The 13,493-nt window shown below is 34.7% G+C and overlaps 1 protein-coding gene across 1 annotated transcript in view; it reads left to right on the forward strand.

Annotated features, from left to right (window-relative positions):
- The window catches only part of OTOGL (otogelin like), a gene marked incomplete at both ends in the record, with an annotated part of 101,193 nt that overhangs the window by 71,053 nt on the left and 16,647 nt on the right, over window positions 1-13,493 (forward strand). Inside the window, 11 exons of the mRNA XM_083365354.1 lie at window positions 382-405; window positions 510-602; window positions 1,998-2,187; window positions 3,234-3,448; window positions 4,141-4,282; window positions 6,175-6,360; window positions 7,193-7,405; window positions 8,453-8,557; window positions 9,610-9,717; window positions 11,976-12,077; window positions 12,866-12,970. Of these exons, the coding sequence (XP_083221480.1) occupies window positions 382-405; window positions 510-602; window positions 1,998-2,187; window positions 3,234-3,448; window positions 4,141-4,282; window positions 6,175-6,360; window positions 7,193-7,405; window positions 8,453-8,557; window positions 9,610-9,717; window positions 11,976-12,077; window positions 12,866-12,970 (1,483 nt within the window). The remainder of the gene's footprint in view (window positions 1-381; window positions 406-509; window positions 603-1,997; window positions 2,188-3,233; window positions 3,449-4,140; window positions 4,283-6,174; window positions 6,361-7,192; window positions 7,406-8,452; window positions 8,558-9,609; window positions 9,718-11,975; window positions 12,078-12,865; window positions 12,971-13,493) is intronic.

The raw sequence follows: 13,493 nt of genomic DNA on the forward strand, positions 1-13,493 counted from the left end.
TTATACCTGAAATATATTTATTAATGTTCCTTGATAATTCCACATGAATAGAACAATTAGGAGAAGTGTATTATTGAGCAGACTGACCTAATAAGTTATAAATATTAACATCTAATGCTATTCATACCTTCTCAGAACAAAAGTTTCTTTGAGTTTAGTGAGGGTTATTGTCAGGTATTGGATTAGATTCAGAGTTTTTTCCTTGAGGATATAAAAGTTCAGAACAAATGTGAAGGGACTAATGTAAATTACACACACACACACACACACACACACACACACACACACACGGGCAGTATGCAATAACATTTACCATAGAACTGGAATGATGTTGTGTTTATGTGACAATAAATTTTACTCATTTTTAAAATTATTTTTCAGAGTGCAAATTCAATAAGAAAACTAGTGAGTATTTTTAAACTACAGCTGTTAATACATCTAGTATTATTTAAGGATTAGTAATCTGTTTATTGTTTTAGTTTCAGGACAGTTTGTCCTTTCTTTTCAAGGTCCCAGCTGGAAGTGCTTCTGGTCTTTGTTTTAAGAAACTTAATGTAACAATACCACCTTATGCAGTACTTATTAACCGCTTAGCAAGAAAGGTGAGTTAAACTTTTGCTAGACTGTAGAATCCTGCTGCAAAAATGTTGTTATGTAGGCAATTCAATTCTTTCACAGGCATAAACCAAATGGTCTTAATGAATAAGAGGCTACCATTAATAGAAAGCTTAACAACTGTAATTATCTTTTAAGTATAACATATCACCCATATATATAAAGCAGATCTGAATTTTTAATTATTTAAGCATTATAGACCATTAAATATTAAAATAATTTACATTAAACTGTCTGACTAAAAATGTTTTAATAAGTCTTCAAATTAAGCAAAGGAGCAGGCAAAGTACTCTATGAAAGTACATTCTATAGCTTGGAAATGGTCCATAGAGCAGGCTAAAAATCTTAAATTTATTTATTTATTAAATTTCACACCATCTATCTCACCCAATGACTAAGGACATGTTCATAACAAAAAAGCAGTCCTTCAGATTATCAGCCCCTAAGATGTTTGGGACTTTATAATAGTTTGTATAAATGTTTTAATTTGTGTCCAGAAATCAACCTGGCAATTAGTTTACTTTTATGTTTTTCAGCCTCAGGTCTGAATAAATATCTTACATTGTATGTTATGACTGTTAATAACATTTGTCATGATTTTTTAAAAACCAATAATGCCTTTTAATAAATAATATTCTCCAGATCAACATTTCATCTCTAGTATTTGCTTTTACAAAAAGAAAATTCATATATATTCTATTATTATTATTATTATTATTATTATTATTATTATTATTATTATTATTATTATTATTATTTCCTCTGTTTTTGGCTGTTGTGACCTTAATCCCATTAAAATATTCTCAAAATTGGTTTAATACTGCAGAAAAAAAATACAATCACAATAGGATTTATAGGCAAATAAGGAATCACTAAGGATACCTTGTATTTATACTCCTCAACCCAAAATGATGCTTCCTTTTCTTTTGTAGTTATAATGTTCCTTTCATAACAGATGCTAAAAAAAACAAGGAACACTCTAAGTTTTGTGTTGAAGACAGTTTTTCGGAAACATATCAATAGTATAAACAGTTCTGGGGTAGAATTAAATAACTACATATTTTGTAGTTAATGCATAGCTATAAGGCCTTGATGTACTTGCTAAAAATAATTCATTTTTGAAAAGGTGAGATGAGATAAGATAAAATAAGGTAAGGTAAGGTAAGACAAGATAACCTTTATTGTCATTTTTTTACTATGAGCACACTGGCCCACATTAAAAATGAAATTATGTTGCCTGCTCTCAAAATAAAATATTGTCAGTTTTAAATATTGTGAGATTGTTTGAATGTTTGGAGAGAATTCTTGTCTCAATAGTTTTTTCAAAAGCATAGTTTTGGAATGATTCTTTTGATTCCTGTAATTTTTCTGGATTATTTTAGGTAATTGTGAATTCTGTAATCCAACCTTTGCCTTTCTTGCAAGAGGGCATATGTATTCAGGACACTGGAGCAATGTATGTAATCAATACCCCAGCTGGAATCAGTATTAAATGGGCTCATGTTACAGGCATTATGGACATCCAATATGGCTTTAACTCTAATGTATCTATAAAGACAGAAGGGCTTTGTGGTAAGAATATACATAATTTATTTTGTTATCCTTAATTTGAACTTTAAATTTTTAGGCCTAAATTCACCCACTAATGTCTTCTTTTGTACGGTCTTACTTCTCTCTTCTCCTTTCCTTCCATGGCTGCCATTTATTTTATGTAAAATTATCGCAGAATATTGTTATAACTTATCCAGCTTCAATATCCATTGCTGAAATTAACAGAACAGGTAATGGGGAATTTGAGGGCAATCCTTTTTACTTTTTCAATTCTATGTTCTACGCAGATGCTCTGAGCTTTAATTAACCGAGTCTGAAATTTGTGCTATATTGTTTAATTTTTATGTTTCACTCCCTGAAATGTATTCTTCCAATGCTCCTAGTAGTAATTAGAAATTTTGAACATAATTATGATAAATCAGAATGTATGAAACTGTTAAAGAGAACTTTTATGAGAATTAAGTCTCCAGTACAAGTAGTTGTGACAAAGTTCAAAATTACAACAGCACTGAAAAAAAAGTGACCTATGACCATTTTTCACACTTATGACTGTTGCAGCATCTCTGGGGACATGTGATCAAAATTCAGATACTTGGTAACTCTCATATATTTATGAAGTTGCAATGTAACCGGGGTCAAGTGATCACATTTTACAACCTTCTGACAGCAAAGTCAATGGGGAAGCCAGATTCACTTAACAACTGTGTTATTAACTTAACAACTACAATGATTCAGTTAACAACTGTGACAAGAAAGGCATAAAATAGGGGAAAATCCACTTAACAACTATCTTACATAGCAACAGGAATTTTGGACTCAATTATGGTCATAAGTCGAAGATTACCTGTACCTGATATACTCTGGTTCTTTTTTTAAAAGTGAAAGGTAGGCAGATGGATGCAGGAAATATTCTAAATAAAAATGCATTCTTAAAATGATTATATCTTACTTTAGTAGTTGTTCTAGTTTTTAACCAACTGATGAGAAAATTTAATTTTGTTTTCCTCTCTTAGAAATGTAATGCTGTTTCAATCATTTCATTATATTTTAAATATGTTTCTTTTAAGGTGTCTGTAATGGTGATCCTTCTGATGACTTGAAAATGCAAAATAGAACAATAATTACAAATATGGAAGAAGTTGAGATTTTTATTAAAAGTTGGGAAATTGAGAAATCTTTTGAGGTAACAACAAGAAGACCCATTAGAAACTGCACAGAGAATAATTGTACATATTGCATGGAACTCCTGCAGAAGTGGGTTTTTGCCCCTTGTCACAAAAAAGTGAGTGTGAAGTAATTACAAGTACCGAAAAGGATCAGACTAAAGTTTGGGGAGATTAGGGTAGAATTGTAAGATATAGGAAGATAAGGCTGGGAGGTGGAGATTTTGGCTGTTTTTAAAATTGTGATATACATATATATCTATTTAGACTCTCCTCCCCCCAACTCCAAGGAAAAGATTCCTTCTCATCTGTTACTGAAAGGATTAAAAACATCTCTGGCTCAACAGTCTTTAGGCTAAATCTCCACATTCTCAATGGGGCCCTTGAAAATCAACATCCAACAAATTTTACCTTACCTATCTGGCTCCAGAATGAGTGCAGTTGATTAAATAACTATCTCCATATTTTTGCAGCAGAATTAGAGGATGCAGAGAAGGGGCTGACAAAGGAGGTAGAATTAAACTTCCTTTTTTCTACCAATAAGCCAGTTTCCATATGCAAAAATGGATCATTGGGCCTTAAATAAATATGACTTTCAAAATGGGGAAAAATGAATGAAAAAACAAAAATCATTTGGGGAATGATTTTTTTAGATATAGGAATTATATTAATATTTCAGCAACCTTGATTAAACAGCTATATAACATAAGTGATTATGGTTTTGGTTGTACAAAAGTTGTTAATGTGAAACTCGTGATTGTTTTTCTCCAATTTATCCAGATTATTGATTCATCAAATATATTTGATCTAGGTCTCACCACAAGATTTTTGTGAAAAAATATGGGTTAACAATACCTATTTTGAGAATTATGAATGTGATGCACTTTCTGCATATGTAGCACTATGCAACAAGCATAATATCTGCATTAAGTGGAGGACACCAGATTACTGTTGTAAGTTTAATACCCTCATTCCTGATCACTTGATTTTTACTTGGCTTTTATTTTGAGTTTTGAGTTTGTTAGACATTAATGATACACAGAAGGCTAGATTTAGAAAGGAATGACTCAAATTTATGTTTTCCTTAGCACTCCACTCAATAATATTCTAGATACTGTAGGTTAACATTGATGGTCATTAGCTAAATGCTAATACAGGTAGTACTCAATTTATGATCATATTTGAGCCTGGAATTATGATCATAACTTATGCCAGCCATTAAGCAGGTCACTTGTACGACTGTGCCTGATTTTACAACCTTTTTTGCACAAGTTTTTAAGAAAATCTAATGTATGCAATGGGAATGTTTCGCTGGATATGGAAATAAACATTGGTTTCGGCTTTTTGAGGGAATACCACGTGGGTTGCTGGAGCAGCTAATGGCTCTCCAGCAACCCAGACTACAAGTCTCCTGTGCTGCAATTGGCTATCGCCAGGCGGCTATGGTTGATTCAAACCTATTGGCTGCTGCCTAGGGGCTAGACTATATTTTGTGGCTGGTTGCAGCCATTTCCCCCAGTATAGTCACAGCATGAAATAAACGATGAGTTACCCTGTACTCCGTTTCGCATCTTCATTCCTGCGTCAAAGAACACGCTATTTAACAGTAGTGATCACGGGAGGTGGGGATGGAGAAGCAACTGATTGTAAGTTTAGGATTACCTGTATGTTATGATAAACAGTAAATATTTTTTTAAATTTTTATTTTAATTCCATTTATATCCCGCCCTTCTCCGAAGACTCAGGGCGGCTTACAAGCTTAGCAGTAGCCTTCATTCTATGTATATGCCTGCTTATTAGGGCTTTCACATACCCCCTAAGCGGCATTATTACAAAGTCAGCTTAATTGCCCCCAACAGTCTGGGTCCTCATTTTACCTACCTCGGAAGGATGGAAGGCTGAGTCAACCTTGAGCCTGGTGGGATCCGAACCTGTACTAATTGCAGGCAGCTGGTGTTACTTAAGGAGGCATTAGCCCACTGCTCCACCAAGGCTCTAATGACTAATGACTCATACTATCTATGTACATGATGAGTTCATAGATTGTTTTCATCACTCTACTTCCCAGATTTAGAATAGGTATGTACACTGTTGTAAAATGCTTTTTATGTAGGATTATCAAATATATGAGTAAGCAAAGGAAGACATTGACAATTAGAAAGGAGGACATATGGGGAGGGGACTGGAAGAAGGACACTCTGTTTACATTTCTTGGCGTCCACGACAAAAAGTAAAGTAAAAAAGTGCAAAATATGTACATGAAATTGCTTTTTTTAAAATCAGAAAAACTGGTTTTTAGTTACAATATGTTTCTTAACCTTTATTTTCAAGAACATATGCTAGCAATAATCTAGAATTGACATCAAGGCACTTTTGAAATTTCACAATTGTATGACAAATCATGGGATCTACAGACTGCAAATTAATCTTTGAAGAAAAAACTGAAAAACTAATTAGTTATAATCAGATCTATGAGTTACTATTTCTTCTCCATCACTTCAATATGTAACGCTAAATACGCAAGAGAAAAAACTATATGCTGACCACTTTGAACAAGGATCAATTGAAATTATATTCAGACGAGGATTTTGATTGAAATGGGCCTATATTTCTAATCATGCAAAACTGTGTTTTCTAAATTTAGGATCTATCAGTTGTATTCTTTGTTTGTTTATATTTTGATGACAAGGAGGCCAATTTAAAAATTGTACAAACTGAAACATGTAGCTAAAACTGGACATTTAGATCAATTCATGAGAAATGTTTCCTCTTGACACCTTTTTTCTTCTCTTTTCCAATGAATGTTAAAAAAATCTCAGTAATATTTATCTTCCTCCACATGTAGGGTTTGCTTGTCCTTATGGGAAGGAATATCAACCTTGTGTGCAACCCTGTGATGCTAAAACATGCCTAAATAAATGGTTTTATGAAAAATCATCATGTTCCTATTTAAGAGAAGACTGTGTTTGTAAAAAGGGGACCATTCTTCATAGAACAGACTCTGACCTTTGCATTCCAGAAGAAAAATGTGGTGAGTAAACTCATTAATATGCTGGCGTATTTTTCCTATTAGATTCAAGTATTCTTGCTTTCTGGTGGGTCAGAGGTATGCTTTTTATTTTTTATCTTCTCTTTTTCCAAATAATATAAAATCAATAGCTCCAGAATTTATATTCCAAAATTGGTACAGCTAGGAAGCTGATATTTTTCTACAGAATTTTTACCGTAAATAATCATAACTTCATAAATCCCACTAAATTCATTGTGATGATTTTCATTTAAATCTCATTTACCTTCAATTATTTTGGAACTTCCAACTATTTTGGAATTTGGAAGAGCTTTATGAGCATTATAAGGTGCCAGTTTGCTCGTAAAAATCCTCCAGAATATGTTAATTTTGAAATGATAGATTTATAATATCTGAGGCTCAAGGTAAAACAAATAAAATAAAACAAAGGAGACCAATATGATTTTACCACTTGCAGTATTGAATTAAGCCAGGCCTGTATTTTAATGTTCTAATAATTCAAACATCATAAACAGAGTAAATGTAGAAAATCATTCTGGATCTGTATGTAATATGAGCCTGAGGTCAAAACTACATAGCAAGAGGCATTAATTATAGTTTTGCAAAAGTGAAAATATCGTAGGTGCAATATACACCTAAGTAACTAATTCTTGTAATATTTCCTTTCCCTCATTGGGAGTGTCAGAGTTTATTTTACTGCAGCTTGTTACAGACATCAGAGGTTATGTAACTTCCAGATGCTGGTGACAGATATAGTTTATATGAAAATGTAAACAGGGTATTTTTTTTTTTTTGGATGTCATTAAAAAATTGTTTTTTGCTTTCTTTAAAATAGCCTGTACAGATAACGAAGGGCATCCTCACTCAGTTGGGGAGGTTTGGATTGGCTCCAGTAAAGGATGCTGCATATATAAGTGCATGGAAAATGGGAGCATTATTGATACAGAGCCTGAATGTGATAAGCAGCCATCTCCAATGTGTGACAGAGAGGCTGAAGTGATTGTCAGTGTAACTGAAGAACGAACTTGTTGTCCAAAAAATATCTGTGGTATGTAATATTTAGGACAGACATGGTATTCAGTTGATAAGAAAGAATCTGTGGGTAGTATAAAGAAATAAAAAATATTTGGTATATTTATTTATTTATATCCTGCCTTTATTATTTTTATAAATAACACAGGGAGGCAAACATATTCTATTTTCCCCACAACAACTCTGTGAAGTGGGTTGGGCTGAGAGAGAATGGTTGATCCAAAGTCACCCAACTGGTTTTAATGGCTAAAGTGGTACTTGAATCTACAGTCTTCCATTTTCTAGCCTGGTGCCTTAATCACTAGGCCAAACTGGCTCATAGCTAATGTATAGTGAAAAAAACAATCTATCATTGTAAATGTCAACATTTAAGTTCTTTTAAAAATCTATTCACCATATTTCATTTCTGTGATCTACTGTAATATGGGTACAGCTCATGAAAAATCTTCCTCTTCTGAATTATGGAAGAAATATCCAGTTCATTATTTCTCATGGAGAAGTGGGAGATGGCATTTAGGCTTATAGACATCTTTAATTATATTCAATTAGAAGGTCAATTAAGACACGTGCATTCCAAAACCACTTTGGAAGTTGAAATGGGGGTTTTGTAAACATTCTCAATTATCACTTGGAAGCAAAAAACAACAACACTAGGTAGGATACCAGAGATACCCAAATGGTAATCCAATTATGTGCTGAGCTAAACCCAGTGACTTGAATAATTCTCTATGTAATTTCAAGCTTCTTTGCTTTTAGTTTAATGCATACATTAAGATAATGGTACATTAATATAAGAAGCTGAATAGCTTTAGAAACAAATTTTTATGTTACCACAAGTTGTTTTTTTTTCCTTTTAATATACTCTCTATATTTAATATAACATTAAGTATCAGTAATCTTAAAATGCTTTCTTTGGAAAAAGAATAGTTAGTCCATATTCACATCATCTTTTTATTAATCAGAACTGCTGGAACAGACAATAAATGTTATCCTTATCATCTTCCAATGAAAAGGTTAGGTAGAGATATATTGATTTGATTCAGGACTCTATTTTTTGTTTTAGAATGCAACATGACTCTATGCAGACCTATTATCCCAGTATGCAGAAGTACTGAGAAGCTGACAGTCAGATACACTCCTGTTTCCTGCTGTCCTCAATACCAGTGTGGTACGTCAGGGGTGTCAAACTCAATTTCATTGAGGGCCACATCAGCATTGCAGTTGCCCTCAGGGGGCCGGGTGGGTATGGCCAGGGTGGGCGTGGCCTACTGGGTGGGTGTGGCTAAAGTGTGTATGGCCTACTGGGTGGGCATGGCCAGCTCTACATCGTTCACATCAAGGGTGCCTATGGGGGCCTGGGCAGGAGTGGGACAGATCTGAGGTCTCTGGCAGAAGGAGGGTCTCTGGGCCAGGGCCAAGGCAGTGGGGGCCGTTCCCTCACTGTTTCCAGGATGGCTTCGCGGGCCACATGAAACCACTTCGTGGGCCGGATCTGGCCCCCGGGCCTTGTGTTTGACATGTCTGTGGTAAGTGATAGGAAGAATAATGAGACTGAGAAAAGATTATTCATATAATAATAATAATAATAATAATAATAATAATAATAATAATAATAATAATAATAATTTGGAAGGGACCTTGGAGGTCATCTAGTCCAACTCCCTGCTCAGGCAGGAAACCTTATACCATTTCAGACAAATGGCTGTCCAGTCTTTTCTTAAAAACCTCCAGTGTTGGAGCATTCACCACCTCTGGAGGCAGGTTGTTCCACTGGTTAGTTGTTCTAACTGTCAGGAAGTTTCTCCTTAGTTCTAGGTTGCTTCTCTCCTTGACTAGTTTCCATCCATTGCTTCTTGTCCTGCTTTCAGGTGCTTTGGAGAATAGCTCGGCTCCCTCTTCTTTGTGGCGGCCCCTGAGATATTGGAACACTGCTATCATGTCACCCCTCACCCTTCTCTTCATTAAACTACACATACCCAATTCCAGCAACCGTTCTCTATATGTTTTAGCCTCCAGTCCCCCAATCATCTTTGTTGCTCTTCTCTGTACTCTTTCTAGAGTCTCAACATCTTTTTTACATCATGGTGACCAAAACTGGATGCAGTATTCCAGGTGTGGCCTTACCAAGGCATTGTAAAGTGGTATTAGTACTTCACGTGATCATTGGTTGCATTTTACTAGATAGCCTGCTTTGGTTTGCTTTGTTTTTTTTAAATTCAGAATGTGATATGTCAGCATGTCCCAATGTTACTCGTCCAGAATGCCGAGAAGATCAGTTTATTGTGGAAGTCAAATTGGATGATACTTGCTGTTTATCCTATTTGTGTGGTAAGTAGCATTTCTTATTTTAAAAATCTTGGGTAAATTGAGGATTTAAATATCTAAGATACTGTATATATGGATTTAGCAGTGGCTTTTTAAATTTAGTTACAAAACCACCCATTTTAATGGAAGAATTTGGGTACTGAGAACTTTTCTTATTGCATATCTTGTTTGTGATTGCAGCAAGGAAGGAGATGGGAGTTAATTGTTAACACTATGGTCTCAATATGTACTGTTCTCCTTCCTTCACAATGACATTTAATAAAGAAAGGGAGAAAAACCTACAAAGACTCATTATAGGCTTAATATTATATGTAGAATTAAAATGAGCTATTCTGTGTAACATTATTAATTGATTTTATTATGAATTAAATATATTAAATTGTTAATATGTTATTTGGCTTTGATAAGCTTTATTTTTCATTATTGTAATTTCTTCTTGTATTGTAACTTTCATTGGTATTGGTTGGTATAATGTAATTTAACTGCTATGGATATTCTTGTGATCTAAACACCAATGTGCATTCCTTGAGTGGAATATAAGTAAAATACATGCATACATGCATGCATACATGCATACATACTTACTGTACATATATATTTAACATAATTTGACCATAAGTTAACTATTGTGAAATGTGGAAAGAATATAAAAAGGTAAAGGTAAAGGTTCCCCCGCACATGCGTGCTAGTTGTTTCTGACTCTAGGGGCCGGTGCTCATATCAGTTTCAAAGCCGAAGAGCCAGTGTTTGTCTGAGGACGTCTCCGTGGTCATGTGGCTGGCATGACTAGATGCCAAAGGTGCACGGAACGCTGTTACCTCCCCACCGTAGTGGTCCCTATTTTTCTACTTGCATTTTGAGTTCAGTGCTTGCTTCTTTCGCAACATGCTTATGAACTATAAAAATAGTTTCTCATTCCATCGATCCATCTATCCATCCATCCATGCATCATTTATCTTTCTATCTTTTTGTTATTCCTTTATTTTTCACATCAAGCAATAACTGGGCTCAACCTTCTTAGCTTTCAAGCCTGAATGAGATCACATATCTCATATATTCAGTAGAAATATACATAGAGGTCCTGGTGTATTATATCAGGGCTTTTCAACCTTTTCACCCATTGTATCACTTTTAGGATATGGCAACATCTGAGTACCACTTGTTGCCTAGCAAGGTGTCAAAAACTTGATGACCAAAAAAAAAAAAGGAAAAAAGTGATGAAGTACAGGTAGTCCTCAACTTACAACAGTTCACTTAGTGACTGTTCAAAGTTACAATGGCACTGAAAAAAGTGCCCCCAAGCCACAGCTGAGCAAGACACCTGCCTGCCTGCCCCGCGGCGCTCTTCCTCATGTCGGAGGTTTTCATTGCTGTGAGCATTTCTGTTGAGGATTGGCAGCAGGTGTGGGGTAGGGGGTGTTTGGTTTTTATTCCCCCTGTCTGCAGGGTGGTTGAAGCAGGTTTTGGTCACTTCACATGACCCTGGGACACTGTGACCATCATAAATATGAATCAGTTGCCAAGCATCTGAATGTAACTCCCAAGATCCTGGAGAAGCTGCAACATTCCAGCTGATCAGCGCTTCTTCTGGGCTCAGCAGAAGCGCCAGGATCAGCACCAAGCTCTAGCTGGAGCTTGGCGCTGATTCTGGTGCTTCCGCTGAGCCCTGACAGCCCCGAAGAAGCACTGATCCTGGTGCTTCCACTGAGCCCTGACAGCCCTGCAGCTCCAGCCATCTCTTGCTCAGGCTTGTCTGGTGCTGCCACTGGTTCAGCTCATTCCCCTCTCCCACTACCACTTTTCTAGGATGGCTGCATACCACCTGCCAGGTGCCAATGTACCACAGGTGATACCCGTACCACTGGTTGAAAAGCCCTGTATTATATGACACCTATCTATATATATCATGTATTCCTTGTCCCTCCTATTGACATATTATGGTGCCATCATATTTGCAGTGCAAAATAGGACATTATTTTCCTAGAAGTCATGTGAAGTTTTGCATAGCTTGGCATACATACTTATTTTGGCTATTCATTCATTCATTCATTCGCCATTCATTCTTGCATTTTTGCAAGCTATTAATATTCACTGATTCAAAACATGGTTACAATTTCTCTTGAATATGCCAGCATATTAATCTAAATATACTGTAAAACTGGCCCATAATTAATGTATATATGGATGTGTGTGTTTGTGTGGATGTTTATTTATATATATTACAATATATATATTACATGGTGTTTATGTTTCTCTTGAAGTTTGTGAATCTTGCATTGAACCTGTTCCAGAATGCAGTGAAGAAGAACTTCTTGCAGTAGATCTTAGTACTGCACAGTACTGTTGTCCTCATTATCACTGTGGTAAGTTTTGTTTTGGATTACATATCTTGGAATCATTACTACTTGTTTTATTGGGATTTTTCTTTGTATTCAGTCATAAAATTATATTTATGCTTGTAATAAACACAGTATTTTTATAATGCAGCTTCCATAGAGGTAGAGTCAATTATTATCTTACTGCTATTCTAAAAATTCAGGAAAATAATCAGGCAAAAATGTATTTGGCTATATACAGCTATTCAAAATCAAAAAGTATGTACCGGTATAATCTAAATGAGTAGTTCTTTATCTCAAGGGTTACCAGTGGCAGAAAAAAACAAAAACAATATTCAGCTGTACATAGTTACAGTTTCACTTTAGATGTTTAAAATTTATTGCTGATTTTACCTGGTGCCTACCTTAGCCATTCAATGGAAAATATCTGATACCAAAAAACTGATGAAGACTTGTGTATTCACATGTATTCACTTGGAGTGATGCTTTGGGCTTTTGTTTTACAACCAACTGTTTTCTATACTTTACAGTTAACAGATTTGAGAACACTATCACATCATGAGTAAGGTTGTCTTTTTATCTAAAATTGTGGTATGAAATGTGTTCTGCTGTTGAAACCACAAAATTATTATTGATTACTTGAACCTAAAATAATTATTCATTTCTAAACCATTTATTTAAGGTGGCAGGTAGAAATAATAATATTACAGAAATAGTACAATAGTAGAAATAATCATGTAACAGAGAAAAGTTTTATATGTTTATTTCTTTCTAGTGGCAATAATCTTTTAAAGACATAAATTCTATTTCTCTAGTATGTGAAGAGAATCTATGTCCTGCACCTCTTCTGAATTGCTCTACTGATATGAAACTGATTAAAAAAACAGTACCTGGACAGTGTTGCCCAAGCTGGAATTGCGGTATCTATAATTTGCTTTCCCCCCCAATTATATAAATTAATGAAATACAACTTCTATTCCCATTGATGTGGTCATAGTGAATCCTTCTGTCTTATTTTCTTCAGAATGTGATTGTGAGAATAGTACTGCACCAAGCTGTAAATTGGTAAGAAATATTTAATTTTATAATAGCTTTGAAATTCTTATTTTTCTTTCATTTTAAATGTTTCTATGCTATCCTGTTCTACAATGACAGCAATCATACGTTTGCTAATCATGTAAAATAAATAAAATTGTGTCAGTGCATGAAACAAAAATATCTTGACAGAACTGAGATATACTGTGCAATGAATTCTGATAAAATCAGAACTAACGATATAGAATTATCTATAGCAGAATTTTGGTAAACACTGCCACTTGTAAAAAAAGGTTTCAGAGATCATTCTGTAACCAACCCATGTCAAAGCAGTGTTAAGATGAGAATGATTGTAAAGAAAGCAACTGAAATAAGTGCCAAATTGGATAATGACAAATACATACATAG

This window comes from Vipera ursinii (assembly GCF_947247035.1).
Source record: "Vipera ursinii genome assembly, chromosome: 6".
In the NCBI taxonomy this organism is placed as follows: domain Eukaryota; kingdom Metazoa; phylum Chordata; class Lepidosauria; order Squamata; family Viperidae; genus Vipera; species Vipera ursinii.